General features: G+C 40.6%; 1 protein-coding gene across 1 annotated transcript in view; it reads right to left on the reverse strand.

Moving 5' to 3' along the window:
• The window catches only part of LOC140848869 (protein furry homolog), a 249,912-nt gene that overhangs the window by 150,768 nt on the left and 73,406 nt on the right, over positions 1 to 25,738 (reverse strand). Inside the window, 1 exon segment of the mRNA XM_073233639.1 lies at positions 1,075 to 1,274. Within this exon segment, the coding sequence (XP_073089740.1) occupies positions 1,075 to 1,194 (120 nt within the window). The 5' untranslated portion in view covers positions 1,195 to 1,274.

The following is a 25,738-nucleotide window of genomic DNA, read 5'->3' on the forward strand; positions in this document are numbered from 1 at the left end:
ATAAGAAGTTAGAATTCACAAAGATACGTTCCAGTGATCTAATAAAAACTTCAAAATTTCACATTTGTAGTTTTCAGGTAATCACACACTTAACGAATATTTTTTCATTTTGATTCCCAAACCTCGAATTGTGTCATTTTTTAATAAGTGATGTTGAGCATCATCTGTTAGGTATTTTCAGAGGCTTGTGTTGTGGCTCAATAATATTCACATTTAATTATTTTAAGCTATGATGCCATTAAAGCAAACCTGAGACTGCCTTGTCTTGCCCCAGTATCCTCACAGGAGGGACAAAGCCAAGCTTCATAGAAAAAGCTCAGTCACTCTGAAGTCCTTTCCTTTTCTCTTATTATGCGTGGCCTGCCACGGTCAGAAAAAAGTAATCTGATCTACCAATTGGACTTCCTGCCTGCCTGCCTGTCCTTTTGAGATTCAGCACCATCTTCAGAGTCCTTGTTACAGCAATGAACATGAGGCTCAAACACCTGCCTTATTTTGTAGTATCTGCAAAGAGATACTGACTTCCACCCACATTATCTGTCTAATAAGGGACCTAAAGGTGAGTCAAGAATCTTCTGTCCTCTTTTCAGAAAACAAAGTGATGTTTCTGAATGGCTCACCGAAACCTTCCTGGGACAACATCCCTGCGCCACATGTTCTCAAACTGGGAGTTCCAGGCAGACTCTTGGAGAATGATAATTTTTATTTTTTATTTCTTGTCATTTACTTTAAACATAGGACAAAAGATTTTGACTGAAGTATACATATATAGTAGAGATGCTGAACACACTTTTTCTAAGATTCATACTTCTTTTTAAATTATGCTTGTTGGTCCTAAATGCAGTAGTGAAGCGTGTTACTGAATTTTATTTGCTAAGGATTATTTTCAAGTCCTCAACCCTCAATCCTTTTTCTTATAATCTTTAAAAATTATTTATGGTATCAAAAAAAATAAACCTTCGGAAATTAAGAGAAAAGGGAAAAGCAATCTGTCCTGTCTTAAAGCTGTAGCATCTGTTATATTCAGTGTAGAGATGAATTCCCAAAGGAACCGGTTTCAGGGCACTTACTCACCAGGGGTTCTGCCATGATGATGCGAATCTTGCGCTCAGCCTGGGTGGTGAAGTTGACAAATAAACTCTTGAGAACATATTCTCCTGGTTTGCTCTCTGGGTCCACACTGATGGGTAACATGGTTGGGGGGCCTTTCTCCCTTTGTGTGCCAGATACAGGTGGAACTGGAGGCTTGATAAAACCGTTGCCAATTGGAGACACTGAAAAAAAATAATGGATGTTCTTAGGGTCTGGAAACATCATCATAAGTATTCAGTTTGGCTGTGCTAAACCCTAGTATGAGGCTAGGAACCATACTAAGTATACTATACCTAGTATCATAACCTGGCCTAATGCTTCAGAATTTTATTATTTTTATTACATTAAGGGATCAGAATTTTATTATTTTTATTACATTAAGATTACATTATGTCATGTATATAATCCCCAAATACTTCTGGTTAACACATTGCTTTAGATAGATTATGTTGCATGTATATAACACAGCTGATAAATCCTACAACATTTACAATGTTTTCTGGCTTCGTTTTTATGTTCCAGGGAAATGGACTAAAGAGATGGATACGGGAAAAGGGATTTCTTGTCCTAGTTTTTCCTAATGGCCAGAAGCTCTCTGCCTTCTGTGCTTCCTTTTATTTATGGAAAAAACTCACAGGTCATCCCTTCCAGAAGTTTCCAAGGGTCACGTTTCAGAAAGTCCAACTGACTCTTGCTACTGTAAGAGATGGGATCCCCGTCCTGCCTTGAGAGATAAAAAGCTCAGGCAGTGCCCTGTCTATGCCATTCAAGGTGTGGGTTGGACTCTTCACGCTCACCCCACTTTAGTCGGGTCAGGACATGCCTCCTCATCATTTGTAAAACATGCGGATTTCCTACTTGGCTTAGATCTTGAACAGAGACAGCTATTAGAGTCCCTGGTGAGGGGCCTCTTTCCAGATAGTTACAGGAAAAAAAATTTTATTGATTAATGAAAATTTCATGTCTCTCTACTTTTTACTCTACTTGGATATGTTAAACTCTGGCATGCACTGTCCCCACTCTTACCTAAGTATTTGTCAGATGGTCAGCTCTCCACATCCAACCAAAGAAATGTGACAGGAAGGATTAAGCACTAGTGATGCTGAGGCCAGGATAATGGGAAGGGAGACTTGGAAAAGGAGAAGTATGCAGTTTGGGGGTGACTAGACACATAGAGTAAGGAAACGGTACAGAAGAAAGTGGATTTCCAGTGTGGACACAGGTTCGGATATCAAGAGCATGGTGGTGTGTCACAGACAGCAAAAGAAATAAGCTGGACACTCTTCAAAATAACAAATAAATTCAGGGTTTCCCTTGCCTTCTTTCCATCCCAAGCCTAATTCTGAGGAAGCCATGCAAACATTATATTTTATTGAATTACAAACATGCCCTCATGTTAGGCTGTAGATTCTCCCTCATTTTTTCTATGATTTCTAATGGCCCTTCCTCTCCACTTCACTTACACTGCCAGTTAAGGAGTTCCTTACATCTGCAGGATCTTTTCATATCTCAACTATCAGTTAACTTTAAAAATATGGCCTCTAATATATGTTAGCAACCTGAGTGTCAACTGATAAATGAATGGGTGAAGATGTGGTACATACATACAATGGTATATTACTCAGCCATAAAAGAATGAAATTTTGCTAATTGCAACAGGGTGGATCTAGAAAGAAGTATTACACTAAGTGAAACAAGCCAGGCAGAGAAAGACAAATGCCATATGATTTCCCTTATTTTTGGAATCTAAAAAACAAAACCAATGAACAAACAAACAAAAGTGAAATAGTCTCATCAACACAGAGAACAGACTGGTGGTTGCTGGGGATGGGATGAAACCGGTGAAGGGGGAAAATGTTTGATATCTTATCTGGGTGATGGTTATATAAATGTATACACATGTCAAAATTCCTCAAGCTACACACTAAAATGTGTGCATTTTATGTACCTAAAAAAACACTAATTAAAAAAAGAATGCAGGCTCTCAAGTTATACAAATAAAATATGCTGTGTATTTTTTCATTTCCTCTCCATTCTCATCAGCTCCTTCCTACTCTAGGCCCCTGGAAACTTATGGCTTGACTATACTATACCATCCCTCTGCTGACTTTATTTCATTCATTTTACAACACCAAAGTAATATTCAGCAAAGCTTTAATTATAACATTTTTCTGCTCAGAATTTTCAGTGGCTCTCAATTATCATCATTAAGCCTCAAACACATGGCCTGGTTTTGACAGCCTTCAATGGTTTCCCTCGACGCTATGCCTGAGTCATGTCACTGCCCTGGCTGGCCCGTGAGCATTTCTTTCTCTCTCCTGATGCTCCTTCCCATTCTTCTCTGCTCACCTAATCCTCCTGTCCTCTCAGAACCACTTCCGGTCTCATGTCCATGTCCCTAAAGCATACGTCCTCCCAGTCAGTCTTCACAGATGAGTTTTTATTACAAGATGAGGCATTTAGCTCACGCTCCTTGACACTGTACACCCTACATCACCTAAGAAAGGCTAGGTAGATAGTTGATAAGTGAAGCAATGATCAACTGGCCACGCAGTTTTGCCTAGGGTTGGCCCTGTAATGGAAGTATACATATTCTTCTACAAGGTCCCCAAGAAGACTGAAGCCTCCCAGATCTAATACCGAGTTCTTCACACAGATAATAATCAATCTCCTTAAATAACTAACTAAACTCACCTTACTTTATTTTTGTACGTCTTGAAGTGGTCCCTAGGAAGCGAGTGCTATGAGAAGGCCAGTAGGGTCTTTAAAGGAATACGGTGCTGAATTTGCAACGAAGTCATCAGTTAAACAGCACTTCAAGCAGCTTACTAAAAGGTGCAATGGATTCTGAAGGGGCATATTCAAATTCAGGTGATGTGAATCAAGTCCTGGCCCTTCCTCTGCTTTACCTCCTACTTTCTCCTGAGAAGTCTCTCAAGTCCAACTTACAGATCTCCACGAAGTACCTTCCTAATGTATCAAGGGCATCGTGCCATCGGACTGGAGACTGGGATATAAACCAAGAGTCTGAGTGTAGGACAGCCTTTTATTATCTTTAGTTTTCCACATAATTTTATCCATTTCTAGAAGACAGTGACAACCGGGTTGATGAAGCACATAATTACAAAATCAGATCTATAATTACAAGACTCTGGGGCCTAAATGTCATAACTATAGTGAGAGAATTTTCCTAAGAGTGACTCCAGGCAGGCCCCTTGCAAAGGTGCATTGTGAACCAGATAGCTGAAGCCCAGATGCCAGAATGTTCTCACACAAACCTTCTATTTGAAAGGAAAAAATGCTGATTCACTGCTATCATAAAAAGTATTACTCACCTGCACCCCAAAGTCAGATGTCCCATGCATGGCTTTAGTGGGCTGGAACTATCCCAGCCCAGCAGAGCCCTGGACCAGGGCTGAAAGAGATTCAGGGGGATGGTGCTCATCATTCTGGTTTCAAGCAGACCAGCTAGGCCGATGGAGATGAAGTTGGGTTTCATGGGCTAAGTGCCCTTGAACTAAATCCACTCCCAAGTTTTTGTGACCCCTCTTCATTCTAGTCTTAGAGTAGGTGGATAGCGAGACATGAGTGGGGAAGGAGCTGGGGACTTCGGCTGGTGTTTACATTTGGTTAAATGCATGTTTATATTCTAAACATTCCATCTAAACTGTTCTCAGGGATGTAGAAAGGGGGGATATAGACACACTACTTGCCAAACTGATGAGCTCCAACATGGAGAAGTTGACCCTCACTTCACCTCAAAGTACATTATATGCTCATTGGCATATTAAGATCACACCTTTGGTACCACGATAGTTCTGAGGAATATAATCTGAAGACAAGAAGAGGGCATCACCCTACTTTCCCAGAAATCCCATCCCTATTCCCAGAGAACCCCACCTAAGCCAGTGAATATTCCATCCCTGCTTAAACTCCACCCAACCCGAACCCTACCGTGCTGCACACATCTGAAGCATGCCCGCCCACCCTCCTTGAGTGTGTACTTTCCTTTACTGAACTATCCTTTGCTTGTCCCTGCTTGAACTGCTTGTGAATTCTTTGTCAATCAGAGTCAAGAACCCTCTCCTGGGCTGAGATCTCACCAAGCGTGCATGGAGGATCTCTCCATATTGTCCCAAAACACTATCATGACTAATACATAACAATTCACAACTAATTCAAACTATTCTTTTGCCATAATAGTTTTCAAAAGTAAACATAGGACATGGCACCTTTCAGTAACTTGGTTATTTAGTGATAATATATACAGTTAAGAACCAGGAAACATATATCCCCTTGTAATCAAAATTGAGTCAGAGTCCACACCAGTCTGAACATCAGAACATTACCAATTGGAAAAAAGTTGCTGCTTCTCCTTCAGGGCTTGATGTTCTTAATCTACCCATAATGAAGATTGGTTTTCTAGTTTCCAAGTTCACAATAGTCTGAATGCAGAAAATCACAAGGGAAAGGTACAACATCTATGGATAGAAACACCAACCACAAAAAGAAGGGGGAAAAAATAGCATTACTCTAAAAAGCCACCAGAATTTAAAAATGCAGTTTCCTGAAGCCATTTAGGACAGGGCCACAGAATCTGACATCCTCACACACTTGGAGATGGATACCTCCTTCCAGCACGCTGTCACCATTTTACTGTTTATGACGATGACCCTGAATCCCATGGAAAGCTTGAAATAACTTTGATATTTAGTTCTGGATTTGAGAAGGCGGGGAACAGAATGATATAAATTTCCAAAAGGTTTCTATTTCAAAAGGGTCAAACTAAAAAAAGATTTTGGTGTATAAAAGGATCAACACGGTCCCTAGGAATTTAGCACTCAGGACTTAAATCTGTTTCTTCTTAGGTCTGATTTTTAACTGACAGTTATTTTTTATTGAAACAGACAAACAAGCCACCAGTTCAGGAAGAGCCATGCTCAGGCCCCATCATCCAGCTCCGAAAAACAGGAAGTTACAGTGAATCTACATCTCTCCATTACTCCCCAGCTCTCTACCCAGCCCGGCAAACAAGTCCACCCGCCCCCTGGGGGTCCAGGCCAACATTTCCTCTTCCTCCTGGCCAGGTCTGGGCCCTGTTCTCCCCACCTCATGCTCCTTGTGGTCTGACCTCTGAACACATGGATCCCAAGGACAAAAGGGTCCTGACAGGTCATTGTTTTTCCTTTCTTGTCTTCCCCACCTCAATTCATGTTGAAGGAACAATTTAATTCGTTGGATTAAAATTTCTTGCATGTGATAACATTTTTAAGCCTCAGCTCCATCTGCCTGTATCCTGTCTTCTCTTCTCCTCCACCGTTGTGTTTCCATTCCACAGCTCAATGTCCCTAGAAAGTCACTTAAACTGACACTCTGGGGCGGGTGGAGAGTGTCGGGCGGACAAAGGGAATCACTTTCACATGGTAATTAGGACTCTAATCATCAAGTCTTTTTGATTTTGGCTTTCTCTTTGTATCTTCCCATGTACATTTTAATCTTCAATTAGACATGTTCTCATTTTTCTCCATTGGCTTCTTTGTCTTAAGTGGATTTTGTGGGTGTTATTTTATTATGTTTATTCCAAATTCTGTTTCTGGTCAGTTCTATAGGGGCCTCTGGAGGGCTCTGCCCTCTTTTCCTGGGTCTCTATTTCTTAAACCAAACAGAGGCCAGTCCTTAATCTGCATGAAGTCTGTTACAGGCTTTTGCAGCCAATTCATTACCCCCTGATTAGATCGATTTCTGAAGGCAAGCAATGATCTTTTGAATGTGGCTACTTTTTCCCCCAATTTCAATGCCTAATACTTTAATTTTCAGGCTGGCTGCTCTTGGCTGGCTGAGGTCGTTAGTACAATTTCCGAAAGTTACCAACATTTCCAGGAATGACCTACCTCCAAACTGCAACACCAGTGCAAACACCCCCACAGCTCATAGTTCAGCTCTGTGATCGTGGGACCGAAAAGAAAGGAAATTCTAGGCTGAGTCTCCTCATGTCTTGGGAAGCGCCACGGAGGCTGCAGGTGGCCATGTGGTCACAGGAAGGCAGGTGGTTTTCTCAGCTGGATTTTTAGAGGGTTTATACCATTGCTTCTTATAGGCTATCATTCATCTGTTCACTTACTCATTTCAGCCAGTATTTATTTAATCAGTGTTCATGTTTCAGTCACTGTTCTAGGCACTGGGAAGATAGCAGTGAACAGAACAGACAGTTCCAGCCCTCAAAGAGCTTACAGTTTACCCAGGCAGAGTCACATAATCAGTAATTTTGTGTGTGTACACCACACACACACACACACACACACACACAATGTTGGATTACAATAGGTTCTAAAAGAAAAAGGGAAGGTTAAACAGAGTGAGTGGCTAGAGGAACCTGCTCTTCTTTACCTGCCCAAAGGCGCTCAGGTGCTGTGGAGAGGACTGAAAGCTGCATGCCTTCCTGGTTCTGAGAAAAGCCAGACACACTTGGCTTGAGCAGGATCTGCATTCCCATCCATCCCTTGCACCTGCCGTAGCTGTCAGTGCTGGTGGAAATGCGAATCTACCTGGCCTGTAAAGGGCATGCACCCAAATGCCCATCAGACACACAGCTCCTCCACCTCCCCTCACAAAATACATGACTCAGAAAATTCTTTGCCTGTTTTTCACCGGCTTATAAAGACACAAAAGCACAGACCCCGTTTCTCAAAACACTCAATTCCTATTTTTTTTTCTGATGTTCCCATTACTGAAATCAGACTCTGAGCATTTGAAAGAAAAAGTGGTTTCCTTTTAGATGAAGTACCCCTGAGATTACATGTGGTAACTGTTTGAAGTTAGGACTCTTAGAAATAAAGGTCCATTTAAACTACTTTACTTTCTAGAGATCAATGTAACCTTATCATTCAACACAAGAGTAAATTTATTATGCTTCTCTGTTCACAGATGGACATGTTATTCTTTTGCCAGTTCTCAGGGCCTCATTCATTTTGTAGGTTCTGAGGGCAAACCCCGTTAGTGACTGAGAGCTGGGAACATACATTATGAAAATGCTTTTCCCCCACAGTCCATCTTTTCCCGTAAGACTTACTTTGTTTGCTGGCATTATAGGAACATTCCATAGAACATAACAAACCAAGGATGATGCAGCTACTGTGAGAACATGTCACCCTGAACATAGAACAATAATAAATAGGCCACTAATGCATTTATGAGGGCGCTTTAGAAATGGCATTTCAAAAGGTACTGCAAATACTCAAAATGAAACCCTGAAAGTCAAGCAAAATAAATTAGGATAAAAAGAAAGAGAGCCTCCAACTTTGATAAGAAGAATTATTTTCTTCCACAGAGTAGTATTAGGAAATGAACAATGTTGGGATAAGAAGAAACAGTTCATTTGAGCAGCAAAAGAAACATTGCTTAAAGAGATGGATGATTCTTAAATATCTTTTTAAAATTTTTCATTAAGGTATTATTGATATACACTCTTATGAAGGTTTCACATAAAAAAACAATGTGGTTACTCCATTTACCCATATTATCAAGTTCCCACCCATACACCAATGCCATCACTGTCCATCAGGGTAGTAAGATGCCACAGATTCATTGTTTGCCTTCTCTGTGCTACACTGTTTTCCCGTGACCCCCCACACCATGTGTACTAAAATAATTCCCCACAATCCCCTTCTCCCTTCCTCCCGACCCGCCCTCTCACACCCCTCCTCTTTGGTAACCACTAGTCCCTTCTTGGAGTCTGTGAGTCTGCTGCTATTTTGTTCCTTCAGTTTTGCTTTGTTGTTATACTGCACAAATGAGGGAAATCATTTGGTACTTGTCTTTCTGCGCCTGGCTTATTTCACTGAGCATAATATCCTCCAGTTCCATCCACATTGTTACAAATGGTAGGATTTGTTTCTTTCATATGGCTGAGTAATATTCCATTGTGTATATGTACCACATCTTTATCCATTCATCTACTGATGGACACTTAGGTTGCTTCCATATCTTGGCTACTGTAAATAGTGCTGCAATAAACATAGGGGTGCATCTGTCTTTTTGGGTCTGAGAAGTTGTGTTCTTTGAGTAAATTCCAAGGAGTGGGATTCCTGGGTCAAATGGTATTTCTATTTTTAGTTTTTTGAGGAACCTCCATACTGCTTTCCACAATGGTTGAACTAGCTTACATTCCCACCAGCAGTGTAGGAGGGTTCCCCTTTCTCCACATCCTTGCCAAAATTTGGTGTTCTTAGTCTTTTGATGCTGGCCCTCCTAACTGGTGAGAGGTGACACCTCATTGTGGTTTTAATTTGCATTTACCTGATGATTAGTGATGTGGACCCTAAATAATTTTATACATTTCCAAAGTAGGTCAAGAAGAGAGTATCTGGTAAAAAATACTCAGAAACTTTTTGTCTTGGAAGAAAAAGGTATTCAACATGTTAAGCTCAGTTTAATAAATTTCCATAAAATTCTGATGATGTGAAATATTCCTCCCATTTTTGACTAATACATTCCTCCTTTCTCTTATACTAATTAGTCTCTTAATCTGACAGGTTTCAAATTGTATGTCTTCAAGTTTCCGGTTCCACAAGACACCTCCAGGATAATTAGTATCTTTAATTCTCAAAACATCGTAGAAGCTAAGCAATGTCCCTTTTACAGGTAAGATCATGTAGGTCCAGAGAAGCTAGCTGACTTGTCCAAGAACAGGACCTTAACCGATGTCTATTTGATAACCTATCTTGCAAGCTTCCCATACGACCCTGCCGTTTAAAACAAACCAGTCGCTTATGATGAAGACTGAATAAAATGAGCCCCTTTACCCACAGGTTTTACCCTGGCATAAGCTAGTTTTGAGATGTTAGGGGATGACAAAATTAAATACAAATATGATTTGGAAAATGAGGCTTCCTATAGATTTGTATAGATGGTTATTTTCTAGAAAGACTAATATAAGGTGCCTCCTGCCAGGTTCTCTTCCTTTGAACTTGAATGCATCTTTTAGTCATTTGAGGGGCTTTGAGAAAGGCTAGGAGTACAAAAAAAGAGTCAAAAACCAAGAACCCACTAAAAATATGAATTCTATTTACTGACACACCTTAAAAGGGTCTGGAGACTAATCTTCCCTAGACATAGCGATGATATGAACTTGAACTGGTTGTTATTCCACCAAGGAGTGAGTGAACTTGCAGACAAAGTTCGCTGTGTTTCCCTCCATCTGTGGCCTCTCAAAACCGGTTTTGTCTGGTGTCTCAAAGCCTGATTACCTTAGAAGGACTGAAGGAGTTCAGTAACGGGAAAGTAAGCATCAAGCCACTGCCCTGTTTTCTTTACTCTCTTCTTTGCCTTTCAATATTTTACCTTAGAGAAATGACAGTAACCCTTCAGTGATTTCCTTTATAAATGTTGGTCATCGGCTAAGATGCAATTACATGGACGTTCCCCCCATTTTCAAAGTAGGTCCCCTCACCACAGCCTGAGGGAATGCATGCCAAGATCTTGAGCAAAGGAAGATGGGGTCTTGAGCAAAGGAAGATCTCAAGGTCCTTTCTCACCAAAAGGAGATTGAATGACCTGCCAGAGGCCGGATAATCCTGAATCTCAACTTCCTTCTCCTCCGCAGAACTGGCAGCCTGCTCCTATTCACATGTCCCTTGCTGACTGTCCTTTGCCCCTCCTCTCATTTTCTGCCCCTTTCCATTTTCTTCCTCTTCTGAATCATTTTATGCTGCAACACCTCATTCATTTGAAATCCATTAATTCAAAATTTGTGATAAATTAGTTTGTGTGTGTTTTTTTATGTGAACTATGAAGACGAATTGCTGACTACAGAGTGATTAGTGGCGCTGAGAATCTGCACATTAGATGCCCTTGAAAAGCTGGGTGGGCCCGGAGTAGGGCTTGATAATTTGCATTTCCAACCAACCAGCTACCAGGTTAGGACAATGTGGCTGGCCTGGGGACCACACTCTGACATCTCTGATGTGAATAAACAGGAAAGCAAAGGGGACCAATCCATCCAGTGAATGAAATGTTTAAAATTCCATTGCCTATAGAAAAACTGGTATGCCTCAGTAACTCCAAACAAGTAAATCCTCTGGAGGCAAAACAGAAAATGGGGAGTCAAAGGTCTGAGTTCTAGTCTGGCTCTATGTGCCCCATGGGGGAGAAACTTTACCAACTGGGCTTCGGTTTCCTTACCTGTTATTCTTAAAGAGGGTAGGCCAGCTTGTCCTTTCTAGCTCTAATATACACTAAAAAAGCATGAAAGCATCACTTCTTTAAGAGTTTCACAATTCAACATTTAATAAGTAACATTTGCCTTCCCTTGAATTAATATGAATTAGTGAGATCCTATCGTCTATCCTCCCCATAGAAGGTTTGCAAATAATTCTGACCCTTCCAGTTAGGACTCCACTTCTTCTCTCATGTTGCTTCCTGAGAAGATGACACAGGAAGAAGGTGGACACATGAGAAAGCCTGTCTTTTTTCCTAGCTGTAAACTCAAGACTCATGCTAACATTAAAAAAAAGAAAAATTAGGTACTGACAGCCTGCCCATCACAAAACCCTGGACTAGGCCTAGTGAAGGACAGAGGCATCCTCTCTGCTTTGGGCCATTGATTAGTCATATTTTGTGGACTCGATGGCATCTGACCCACTTCTTAAAGGACAGGTAGGATTCTGATTGGTACAGGTGAGAAAGGGGCCCAGGCAGGGGCCCAGCATGGCAGCTGCATACAGGCATCTGTGAAGTCTCTCCCTGCCCCCTCCTTGTCTCTCCCTCCCACTACGCATCTCTATCAACACATAGGTTCAAACTTTGTCTTCACCAAGGAACTGGGAAGGTCTCAAGAACAGGAATACATCTTGTCTTTATTCCCAGCTTTTAGCATAGTGCCTGGCATAATTAGACAATTGTCTTACTTAATATTTGTTGAGCTGAACCCATCTGATTCCACAAAACAGTCTTTGTGTAAATGAAATAATCAAGTATACATATGAAAAACTTAAACTCAAGTCCTATAAAAATGTAGGTTTCTAATTGTTATTAGAATTAAGGTCTTGAATGGCAAGCCACTGAGTTTGGACTTTACTTGGAGGATAATTGCAAGCTGGCAGGAAAGAGTGTCGAGCTGATATTGTTGTGTAGGATGGGATAAAATGGGGCTATTTGAGGGACAATGCAAATTAAAGATGACAGCCCCTACCTAGAAAAAGAATGAAGATGGGAACTGGATGGGGCCTACTGGAGCAGAAAGGAACCACAGCTTATGCAGATGGGCCTGCGATCCTCTCATGTCAACCCTAATAAGATAACATACAGGATATACTTTTGGTGAGACATTATAATGATTACAGTTTTTAAGAAGATTTTTTTAGAACACTGACTGCATATGCTTTCTCAAAATTCCCAACCTGTGAGAAGATATTGGTCAGAGTTCCTATACCAAACCCCCAACTCTGAGAGCTATTGGCTATGTATTCCTGAGAACCACAGAGTGGTTCTCGGTCTCCTACCACTAGGACACAAATGACTCTGACAGCGTGGCAGAGAGAGAATTGGAATGTGCCTTATGTCCATGTTCAGCAAGTTATCGAAGCAGCAGAGCTAATGCTCAGTTGCAAGAAACAATGGGGATACAAACAAGTTAAATGTCATCCTAAGGAAGCAAAAGAAATACTCCAGAATTAGGTTCATTTTATAAGAAAACTGCACTAATTTCTGCCAGACAGTGGAAGAGATAAAAATGCATGGATGATTAAGGAAGACTTTGGAGATTGAACCACCAAATGCAACATATGGATCTTGTTTGAATCTTGATTTGGGTGAGCCAGCTTTAAGACATTTTCAGAAATGGCAATCAAAGCAACTTGAATATGGACTGCATAATAGGTGATATCAAAGAACAATGGTCAGTTTTTTAAGGTATTATAATAGCGTTGCTGCTAAGAAAAAGTCACTGTTTTCTACAATACATGCTGATTATATGGAGTGGTGCCTATATTTCATTCAAAATACTTTAAAAGAGACAAAAAAGGTGTAAGTCAAGCAAACATGACTAAATCTTGATAACTGTCAAATCTGATGGCAATACACTGTATATGGCACTATTCTTTCTCCTTTCGTGTTTGAAAATTTTCATAATAAAACATTTTCTCGAAAGATAAGTCTCAGAGGCGGAGCCAGGATGGCGGCATGAGTAGAGCAGCGGAAATCTCCTCCCAAAACCACATATATCCATGAAAATATAACAAAGACAACTCTTCCTAAAATAGAGACCAGAGGACACACGACAACATCCAGACCACATCCACACCTGCGAGAACCCAGCGCCTCGCGAAGGGGGTAAGATACAAGCCCCAGCCCGGCGGGACCCAAGCACCCCTCCCCCCAGCCCCTGGCGGGTGGAGAGGAGTCAGCAGGGAGGGAGAGGGAGCCCAGGAAGGCTGAACACCCAGCCCCAGGATTCAGGACAGAGAGCAGACACAGTGCATGAGTGGAGTCCTGGATACTAGGGAAACAGGGCGGCAGGACCAGTGAGTGGGTGCCTGAGGCTGATGCCAGAGAACAAAGAAACAGGAGCAGTTTTTTTTTTTGTTGGTGAGTGCTTTTTGGAAGTCTTAAAGGGACAGGGACCCCAATACTAGGGAAACAGGGCAGCAAGACTGGTGAGCAGGTGCCTGAGACCGGTGCCTGAGGACAACGAAAATCGCATGTTTTTCCCCTTTTTTTAGGCGAGTGCTTTCTGGAAGCCTTAAAGGGACAGGGAACCCAATACTAGGGAAACAGGGCGGCAAGACCGGTGAGCGGGTGCCTGAGACCGGCGCATGACGACAAAGAAAATCGCGTGTTTTTTCCTTTTTTTTCCCTCTTTCGTTGTTGCTGTTGTTGTTTTGGTTTGGAGAGTGCTTTTTGGAAGTCTTAAAGGGGAAGGACAGGACATCTAGCCCAGAGGCACAGGGAATCTGGGGATCTCTGGGCACTCTAAATGCCTGGGCAACAGGGAGCAGAGAGGCCTTTTACGGAGATAAATAGCCTCCCGGCCATTCCCCCTCCAACGGGGCTCCACCATTTTGGAGGAGCAGCCCCAGACAGGCCACGCCCACAGCAACAGCTGAGATAAACTCCAAAGCAAACAGGCAGGTAGCAGAGGCCCTGTCTGTGCACAGCTACCAAGCATAAGCCACTATAGGTTGTTATTCTCCCAGGAGAGGAAGGCCACAAATCAACAAGAAGGAAAGCTCTTCCAGCTGTCACTCGTACCAGCTCTGCAAACTATCTCTATCACCATGAAAAGACAAAACTACAGGCAGACAAAGATCACAGAGACAACACCTGAGAAGGAGACAGACCTAACCAGTCTTCCTGAAAAAGAATTCAAAATAAAAATCATGAACATGCTGAGAGATGCAGAGTAAAATGCAAGAGCAATGGGATGAAGTCCAGAGGGAGATCACAGATGTCAGGAAGGAGATCACAGAAGTGAAACAAACCCTGGAAATATTTATAAGCAGAATGGATAAGATGCAAGAGGCCATTGAAGGAACAGAAACCAGAGAACAGGAACGTGTAGAAGCTGACATGGAGAGAGATAAAAGGATCTCCAGGAACGAAACAACACTAAGAGAACTATGTGACCAATTCCAAAAGTAATAATATTTGTATTATAGGGGTACCAGAAGATGAAGAAAGAGGAAAAGGGATAGAAAATCTCTTTGAAGAAATAATTGCTGAAAACTTCCCCAAACTGGGGGAGGAAATGATCGAACAGACCACGGAAATACAGAGAACCCGCAACAGAAAGGATCCAAAGAGGACAAAATCAAGACACATGATAATTAAAATGGCAAGGATCAAGGACAAGGAAAGAGTTTTAAAGGCAGCTAGAGAGAAAAAGGTCACCTATAAAGGAAAACCCATCAGGCTAACATCAGACTTCTCGACAGAAACCCTACAGGCCAGAAGAGAATGGCATTATATATTTAATGCAATGAAACAGAAGGGCCTTGAACCAAGGATACTGTATCCAGCACGACTATCATTTAAATATGATGGTGGGATTAAACAATTCCCAGACAAGCAAAAGCTGAGGGAATTTGTTTCCCACAAACCACCTCTACAGGGCATCTTACAGGGATTGCTCTAGATGGGAGCACTCCTAAAAAGAGCACAGAACAAAACACACAACATATGAAGAATGGAGGAGGAGGAATAAGAAGGGAGAGAAGAAAAGAATCTCCAGACAGTGTATATAACAGCTCAATAAGTGAGCTAAGTTAGGCAGTAAGATACTAAAGAAGCTAACCTTGAACATTTGCTAACCACGAATCTAAACCCTGCAATGGCAATAAGTACATATCTCTCAATAGTTACCCTAAATGTAAATGGACTTAATGCACCAATCAAAACACACAGTAATAGAATGGATAAAAAAGCAAGACCTATCTATATGCTGCTTAAAAGAAAGTCACCTCAAACTCAAAGACATGCACAGACTAAAAGGCAAGGGATGGAAAAACAAATTTCAGACAAACAACAGTGAGAAGAAAGCAGGGGTTGCAGTACTAATATCAGACAAAATAGACTTCCAAACAAAGAAAGTAAGAAGAGATAAAGAAGGACACTACATAATGATAAAGGGCTCAGACCAATAAGAGGATATAACCATTCTAAATATATATGCACCCAATACAGGAGTAAGAGCATTTGTGAAACAAATACTAACAGAACTGAAGATGGAAATAGACTGCAATGCATTCATTTTAGGAGACTTCAACACACCACTCACCCCAAAGGATAGATCCACCAGGCAGAAAATAAGTAAGGACACACAGGTACTGAACAACACACTGGAACAAATGGACCTAATAGACATCTATAGAACTCTACATCCAAAAGCAACAGGATATACATTCTTCTCAAGTGCACATGGAACATTCTCCAGAGTAGACCACATACTAGCTCACAAAAAGAACCTCAGTAAATTCCAAAATATTGAAATTCTACCAATCAATTTTTCAGAACACAAAGGCATAAAACTAGAAATAAATTCTACAAAGAAAACAAAAAGGCTCACAAACACATGGAGGTTTAACAACATGCTTCTAAATAATCAATGGATCACTGAACAAATCAAAATAGAGATCAAGGAATATAGAGAAACAAATGACAACAACACAAAGCCCCAACTTCTGTGGGACGCAGCGAAAGCAGTCTTAAGAGGAAAGTATATAGCGATCCAGGCACACTTAAAGAAGGAAGAACAATCCGAAATGAATACTCTAACATCACAATTATTGAAACTGGAAAAAGAAGAACAAATGAGGCCTAAAGTCAGCAGAAGGAGGGACATAATAAAGATCAGAAAAGAAATACACATAATTGAGAAGAATAAAACAAAGGCAAAACTCAATGAAACGAAGAGCTGATTCTTTGAGAAAATAAACAAAATAGATAAGCCTCTAGCCAAACTGATTCAGAGAAAAAGAGAATCAACACAAATCATCAGCATCAGAAATGAGAACAGAATAATCATGACAGACTCCACAGAAATACAAAGAACTATTAAAAACTACCATGAAAACATATATGCCAACAAGCTGGAAAACCTAGAAGAAATGGACAACTTCCTAGTAAAATACAACCTCCCAAGACTGACCAAGGAAGAAACACAAAAGTTAAAGAAACCAATTATGAGCAAAGAAATTGAAAAGGTAATCAAAAAACTACCCAAGAACAAAACCCTGGGGCCGGATGGATATACCTTGGAATTTTATCAGACACACAGAGAAGATATAATACCTATCCTCCTTAAAGTGTTCCAAAAAATAGAAGAGGAGGGAATACTCCCAAACTCATTCTATGAAGCCAACATCACCCTAATACCAAAACCAGGCAAAGACCCCACCAAAAAAGAAATTACAGACCAATATCCCTGATGAATGTACATGCAAAAATACTCAATAAAATATTAGCAAACAGAATTCAACAGTATATCAAAAGGATCATACACCATGACCAAGTGGGATTCATCCCAGGGATGCAAGGATGGTACAACATTTGAAAATCCATCAACATCATCCACCACATCAACAAAAAGAAAGTCAAAAACCACATGATCATCTCCATAGATGCAGAAGAAGCATTTGACAAAATTCAACATCCATTCATGCTAAAAACTCTCAGCAAAATGGGAATAGAGGGCAAATACCTCAACATAATAAAGGCCATATATGATAAACCCACAGCCAATATTATACTGAACAGCGAGAAGCTGAAAGCATTTCCTCTGAGATCGGGAACAAGACAGGGATGCCCACTCTCCCCACTGTTATTTAACATAGTACTGGAGGTCCTAGCCACGGCAATCAGACAAAACAAAGAAATACAAGGAATCCAGATTGGTAAAGAAGAAGTTAAACTGTCACCATTTGCAGATGATATGATACTGTACATAAAAAAACCCTAAAGACTCCACTCCAAAACTACTAGAACTGATATCGGAATACAGCAAAGTTGCAGGATACAAAATTAACACACAGAAATCTGTAGCTTTCCTATACACTAACAATGAATCAATAGAAAGAGAAATCAGGAAAACAATTCCATTCACCATTGCATCAAAATGAATAAAATACCTAGGAATGAACGTAACCAAAGAAGTGAAAGACTTATACTCTGAAAACTACAAGTCACTCTTAAGAAAAATTAAAGGGGACACTAACAAATGGAAACTCATCCCATGCTCATGGCTAGGAAGAATTAATATCGTCAAAATGGCCATCCTGCCCAAAGCAATATACAGATTTGATGCAATCCCTCTCAAATTACCAGCAACATTCTTCAATGAATTGGAACAAATAATTCAAAAATTCATGTGGAAACACCAAAGACCCCGAATAGCCAAAGCAACCCTGAAAAAGAAGAATAAAGTAGGGGGGATCTCACTCCCCAACTTCAAGCTCTACTACAAAGCCATAGTAATCAAGACAATTTGGTACTGGCACAAGAACAGAGCCACAGACCAGTGGAACAGATTAGAGACTCCAGAAATTAACCCAAACATATATGGTCAATTAATATTTGATAAAGGAGCCATGGACATACAATGGCAAAATGACAGTCTCTTCAACAGATGGTGTTGGCAAAACTGGACAGCTACATGTAGGAGAATGAAACTGGACCATTGTCTAACCCCATATACAAAGGTAAACTCAAAATGGATCAAAGACCTGAATGTAAGTCATGAAACCATTAAACTCTTGGAAAAAAACATAGGCAAAAACCTCTTAGATAAACATGAGTGACCTCTTCTTGAACATATCTCCCTGGGCAAGGAAAACAACAGCAAAAATGAGCAAGTGGGACTACATTAAGCTGAAAAGCTTCTGTACAGCAGAAGATACCATCAATAGAACAAAAAAGGAACCCTACAGTATGGGACAATATATTTGAAAATGACAGATCTGATAAAGGCTTGACGTCCAGAATATATAAAGAGCTCACACACCTCAACAAACAAAAAACAAATAACCCGATTAAGAAATGGGCAGAGGACATGAACAGACAGTTCTCTAAAATAGAAATACAGATGGCCAACAGACACATGAACAGATGCTCCTCATTGCTAATTATCAGAGAAATGCAAATTAAAACTACAATGAGGTATCACCTCACACCAGTAAGGATGGCTGCCATCCAAAAGACAAACAACAACAAATGTTGGCGAGGCTGTGGAGAAAGGGGAACCCTCCTACACTGCTGGTGGGAATGTAAATTAGTTCAACCATTGTGGAAAGCAGTATGGAGGTTCATCAAAATGCTCAGGACAGACCTACCATTTGACCCAGGAATTCCACTCCTAGGAATTTACCCTAAGAACGCAGCAATCAAGTTTGAGAAAGACAGATGCACCCCTATGTTTATCCAAGCTCTATTTACGATAGCCAAGAATTGGAAGCAACCTAAATTTCCATCAGTAGGTGAATGGATAAAGAAGATGTGGTACATATACACAATGGAATACTACTCATTCATAAGAAGAGGGAAAATCGTACCATTTGCAGCAACATGGATGGAGCTGGAGAGTATTATGCTCAGTGAAATAAGCCAAGTGGAGAAAGAGAAATACCAAATGATTTCACTCATCTGAGGAGTATAAGAACAAAGGAAAAATTGAAGGAAGAAAACATCAGCAGAATTACACAATCCAGAAATGGACTAACAGGTACCAAAGGGAAAGGAACTGGGGAGGATGGGTGGGCAGGGAGGGATAAGGGGGGGAAGAAGAAAGGGGGTATTAAGATTAGCATGCATAGCGGGGGGAGGGAGAAAGAGGAGGGAGGGCTGTACAACACAGAGAGGACAAGGAGTGATTCTACAACATTTTGCTATGCTGATGGACAGTGACTGTAATGTGGTTTTTAGGGGGGACTTGGTATAGGGGAGAGCATAGTAAACATAGTATCCTTCATGTAAGTGTAGACTAAAGATTTTAAAAAAAGGGAAAGAAAAGAAAGAAAGAAAAGGGGGATTACTCCTTGATAGTATAAAACTACTGGAAAATCAAAGATTAACGCATGCTTTAAATATTCTTAATTTTGATCACTTAAAGGGTGTCAGATGATCGGCTATGGAGGTACTCTTTTCTGATAATATTCCTTTCTCTTAATGAAAATTTTAAAAAAAAGCAGTTCCTGTGTGCTGACCTCCAATGAGTTCTACACAGTGGTATAGAGGGAATGTCAAACTGTGGGCAATGGGTTTGTTTGTTTTTATGCAGAAGATCAAGGACTAGCTTGGCTACCCAGAAAATGAACTAAGATACGATATGAGGAGGAGCTTCCAGCATCAGCACTCTCTGGAGGACTCGTGCCGGGGGATGATCATCAGAAAGCCTTCACAGGGATCCGGACGATGCTGCAGTTGTGGCTGCGTCCATCCCACCATTTCCTGGACTTGCCACTGGAATGAGGAGGGATCATTTCTAGGCTGGCATGTGCATACAGTGAGACAACGAATTTGAGTGGATCTGTACTGTTGGAACTCAACCAGGAGTTGGGAGGGGTGCCAGTTGTAGTGCTCCAAAATCTTACGACTATAAACTATCTACGGTTAAATGAACATATGGGATGTGAACAGATCCCAGAAATGGGCTGCTTTAATTTGTCTGATTTCTCTCAGACTGTTCAAGTACAGTTGGACAATATCCATCATATCATTGACAAATTCTCACAAATGCCTAGGGTGCCTAACTGGTTTTCTTGGCTTCACTGGAGATGGCTGGTAATTATAGATTTGCTTAGGTTATGTCACCGTATTCCTATTATGTTAATATGTGTGCACAAGTTAGTTAGTAGTTTAAACCTATACATGCTTAAGGTACTCTAAAAGAAGATATGTCAAAGAAAGAATCAATCCTCCCATGTTTTCTTCCATATGCTACCTCTATAGCTTTTCTTCTTCCTTCCTAATTACAACCCTTAAATAGAATTCGTGCCTCATATCGAATTTACCGAGCATCTTAATTCCTCCAGGTGGTAAAGATACCTCGAGACCAGTGCTGGGCATAGAAGCCACAGGGCATAAATCTGCAAAGAAATAAAAAGCTAACCTTTTCAAACAATATGGCTTCTCTCTCACTTACCAACTTTACATTTCCCTGTATGCCCCTGGAAGATGACTGGTTAGCCAGAGACGGGTAAGATTCCTCAAGGTAGGAACAACCTAAGACAGGCACAGTCACAGGGGGGGCCATCAGGTGAGAAATTGGGGATCAACAGAGGTGAGGCTTAGAACCTCATGCCCCCTGTTTTGAGAGAAATCTTCTGCATCCGTGGATGTTTTATTGCCCTTGTCTAGCTCGGATTAGCACATAGTCTACAGGCACACACATGATCATCTACAATTGCTCTCTTACAACACTAAACTATGTTTTCTACCTTTATCTTGCATCTACCTACCACTTCAGCATTTTATTAAAAATAAAAATAATAATAATAATAAAGGGAGAAATGTGGGATCCACATATAAATCAAGTATAAAAATCAAATGAATATTCATATTTGACCTGATTGTTCATAGTTCATAATGCGTGATCAAAACCGAAAGTTTCTGTGATGAATGCCCTTGTACTGTTCACCATGTAAGAACTTATTCACTATGTAAGAATTCGTTCACCATGTAAGAACTTGTTTGTTATGCTTCAGAAGATTGGAGACTTATGAGAATTAGGCTTGAGATGGATTAATGATTGTGCATTGAGCATTGACCCTCCTATACAGAACTTTATTGTTGTTAACAACCATTTGATCAATAAATATGAGAGATGCCCTCTCAAAAAGAAAAAAAATTGTGTGTGTGTGTGTGTGTGTGTGTGGTGTATGTACACAGGGAAAAGGAAAGGGAAGACAAGAAACAGATAAGGATAATATGAATAACAATGCAAATAGAGAAAATGTAGATAATAAGTAATTCTGGGTAAAGGGTATAGGAAAGTTCCTTATAACATTCTTGCAACTTTTCTATAAGTCTGTAATCATATAATTACAGAAAGTTACAATGACATATATTTCTATGTATGTATGTTACATATGTATATTATATATTGAGTGGCTTGTCCTCTTAGACGAAAACATATTTTAAAACATTGTGGTAGTGTAAGTATTCAGATGGAGTAATAAAACAGACTAGAAAGTCCAGAAGTAGATGGAAGTATTAGTAAGAATTCAGAATATGATAAAGTTGAAATCTCAAATTAGTAAGGAAAGTCAGTCTTAGTGTAGAGAAATTTTTTCAAAGTATGGCTAAAAGGATAGGAACTATAATGAAAAAGATTGGTAGATTTGACTGTACCTTGAAAAAAACATAAATAAGCTCCCACAGAAAAGTAAACTAAGGTCATCAACACGCAATTCTTCAGAGATGAATGAATAATAGCTAAGAAATATATGGACAAAATATTCAACCTTAATAATGATCAAAGAAATGCAAATTAGACAACAATGAGATTTTTCACTGACTGAACAACCAACAAAAAGAATGATATTTTCCATCATTGGGAAGGGTGCTAAAAATATGCACACATACAGTGGAAGACTATGCCCATTAATAATGATAAAGATATATATTTATTGATAGGAAAGATGTTCAGGAACTCCCCCATTCCCTTGGCCAACTCACGATTATCTATTAGTTCTCAACGTAAATATCCTTTCCCACAAGCCTTTCCTTGGTTATACACTCTTACACCATTTGGTACTGATCCCGCTCACTCATCACAATTTAATTATAATGGTAACTGTTGGCGTCCCATTTGGTGTTCCTCTAAAAGCAGGGCATGACACAAAGACTTGGGTGCAGGAGGTTTATTTGGGAGATGGTCTAAAGACAGGGGAGCCATGAGATAAGGAGGAAAAACCCATAAAGGATGACAGCGGAGCAGTTGTCTGGGCAGCTGCTCGGTCCTGCTGAGAACCTTATCAGGAACCATGCAAGAGTGCCTGCCAGCTGTCCTAATGCAGGACAGGGGCTGGGACATTTACCTGCTCCGTCCGTCAGCTCCCATCTCCAGGCGCTAAAGTTTGCTTCCGGGATGTGCTGAACTTTAAGCAAAGTGAGCTTCTGGGGCGTCAGGAAAAGCCTGAGTCAGAATGGGGAGATACCCCTTGGTGCGTGCTGGAGACATTACAGTGCATGGTGTGCAGACGGTCCGCAGAGGTGGGCTGATGCGGGTGTGGGGCGGGGCCCAAGGAGCACTGTACTGAGATATTTCAGGAATCCTAGCAGAATATCTGTTAAAACATGGCTTCTATAATATTTTGTTTTATATAATCCTGTTTTAGTTAAAAAAAGATGTGTGTGAATATGTGTGCATGCGCATGCAATACGTATTAGTGTGTAAGACATAAGGTAATGGAGAATTTTCAAAAATAGAATGAAATTATTATATAATTATTTCAGAAACATAACTGGTAGGAGAAGGCAAAACTGCTTACGGGCCAGGCATTCTGCTGTGGATTGAGTTCTTAGACTCCTGCTGTAATTCAGCACCCCCTTGCTTCCACACCACGGGGCAATGGGGGTGCATCAGAGAAACGCCGGGTGCAGCAGGCCAGGAGCAAGGCGACATTAACCCGAGACTGGGACAAGGACAACAAAGACATAGAGAACTGAGCAGACAAAAAAGAGATTTTACAATTCAGGTACTTAGAACTAAACGGCAGGCTTGGGGGAGAAGCCTCACTGTGAGAAAGGGAGGGATCAAAGATGACCCCAAGATCTCTGGCTTGAGAGGTGGTAATGCTACTAAGGTATGTTACGACAGGAGGACGCAGTACTTTGGGAAATACAGGGTGAGTTCAGTTTCAGTTGGGCTATGCTGACTTTGAGGTACCGGAGAGGAAGGACACAGAAATATTCAGGAACAGCTAAAATGGAGTTTGGAGCTCAGGAGAGTCAGCGCTGGGGGTGACTTAGAGGTTAGGAGTGTATGGAACCCACGACAGTTGAATTCACAGAAGAGAGAAGAGCCTTTACAATAGTCAGCGAGGCTAACGTGACCATAACAGCAACTTTACAAAGGAAAAGAAAGAAAAGTAACTAAAATCAGAGAAGCCTGAAGATGATACCTGGGAATTCAAGAGGGAACTTTTTACGTCAGGGATTTCAAGGCGTCAAAGAAGTAAAGTAAGATACTATGTTCAGTCCCTGTGCATCGGGGTGACCCTGAACTTTTAACTAAGAGGGCAGCCAAGGAGACATTCCGCTCAGCCGTCAGCGGCATGGGAGCAGGACGGTGTCTGCCTGCCTGTATGGGACAGCACGGCACTGAACTGTCGAGGCCCTGGGTGAGCGTTCAGTGAACGAGGACAGTGCTGTGAGCTGGCCCGGAATAATGCCCGAACCTGGACTGAAATGCACGTCAAACGCCTGAAATAAGATTGCCTTCTCTGGTCCCTGCAGTTAGGAATAGATAATCGTGGAGAGAAGACTGGTTCTTGCTGTTTGAAGTGGTCTTTCTAATAATGTCTGCTCATCTTGCGTTTTCATCCTGCTTTACTATGTTATTTATGTCCAGAGGAATGATGTCTTCTACCCAAATGGCTGGGATTTAAAGCAGCCAGTTAGTATTTACTCACATTGTTAAGAAAGTAAAAATCTCTGATGCTCTAAATTCCAGGGGGCTGGGAGGATAATGGAAAAACAATTAATTTAATGTGGAAAAATTATTAACCCTGAAGGTATTTAAAGTTCCTTCTTTCTTCTAAGCAGACTGTGAAACCTCTGTCAGGAAGTTTGTTTTTAAACCTTCTGCCATATAATGAGGGGCCTGAATATGTTGTGGCTGAATGACAATCTTATCTAAATTCAGTTCCGTTTTTGCAAAACTCCCTCAAGTAATCTGTGAGCCATGGATTTGATATTTCAGAGAGAACTGATACTAAATTAAATGCCTAAGTTAAATAACCAGGGATTTCGATTTTTTGTAAAAGTTGGCTCATATAAGAGTTCATGCCGGCCATATTCAACCATTTTTAATACGGCCATTAATGTTTCTACTCACTTTAAGGTCAAGTGAACATCTGATAAAAAAAGGACCAAGAGTCATCTTTTCTACCCGTCATCTAGTACTTACATGTGGGTACAGACATCTACAGTGTGAAGAACCAAACAGACAAATGAGAGGAGGAACAACATGATTCCGAGAAGGAACTGTAAGACCACAAGCCTGGTCTGGGTGTGACGGCACCCCCTGTGGACACTCACCATTTGCTCCTGGCCCATCCTCTGTCTTTAGATGTACCTGAGTCTGAGAAATAGAATCAACCAGATTTCTGAATATCTGAGTATGGGGGCTCCCTTTCTACAGTTCAAATCCACAAAAACCCTGGTTGCTGGTTACTCTGAGTTTGATGAGCAGGGGATATCTTTTCGGACTATGAAACATTACATGCAAATATAAGCAAATATATGCAAACATCAACTTTGAATGCAAAAATCCAGAAAAAGACCTGGACTAGAAGGAAGCTGTGTGTTTTCCAAAGTAAGCTTTCAGTGTTTAGAATTGTAGTTTTTCTTTTCCCATCTTTCAAAATTTCAATTCTGTAGGCAACTTCAGCTCATCCCACTTAGAAGTTTGACAGTTCAGGTTCTAGTGAGATTCCACTTGGCCCAGAAGATAGCATAGAATTATGTTCTAAACTGTGAAAAGTGCATTGAAGAATGAAGTAGCCCATTTTTCCTTTCATCAATATATAGGAAAGGTCTTTGGAAAAAGAAAAAGTATACAGTGAGAATGTGCATCTTGAAGGAAAAAAGAATGCATGGGGAAAATAATCTCATTTTAGCTCTAGTATAATCTCTCAATTTCTGAGTTCTTGTTATTCTCCCTTTTTTGGTAAAAGAAAAACTGATTAAACATGGTAGTGCAGTGATCTACACCATTTCTTTGGGAACTGAGTATTTTCAGCATGGAACTGCTTTTCCACAATGCTATGGGAAAACAATTCTCTAGATGCTTTTCATATTCTGTTTTTACAACAATGTTGTTTAGACTTGGATTATAGCTTTCTTTCAAATGTTGGTGTGACAGACAAGGAACACAACTCTAAAAATTAATGACATTCGATCTGAATTCTAAATTTATTTTTCTGCTTGTTTTCTA

The sequence above is a fragment of the Manis javanica genome, chromosome 1 (assembly GCF_040802235.1).
Source record: "Manis javanica isolate MJ-LG chromosome 1, MJ_LKY, whole genome shotgun sequence".
NCBI classification, from domain to species: Eukaryota; Metazoa; Chordata; class Mammalia; order Pholidota; family Manidae; genus Manis; species Manis javanica.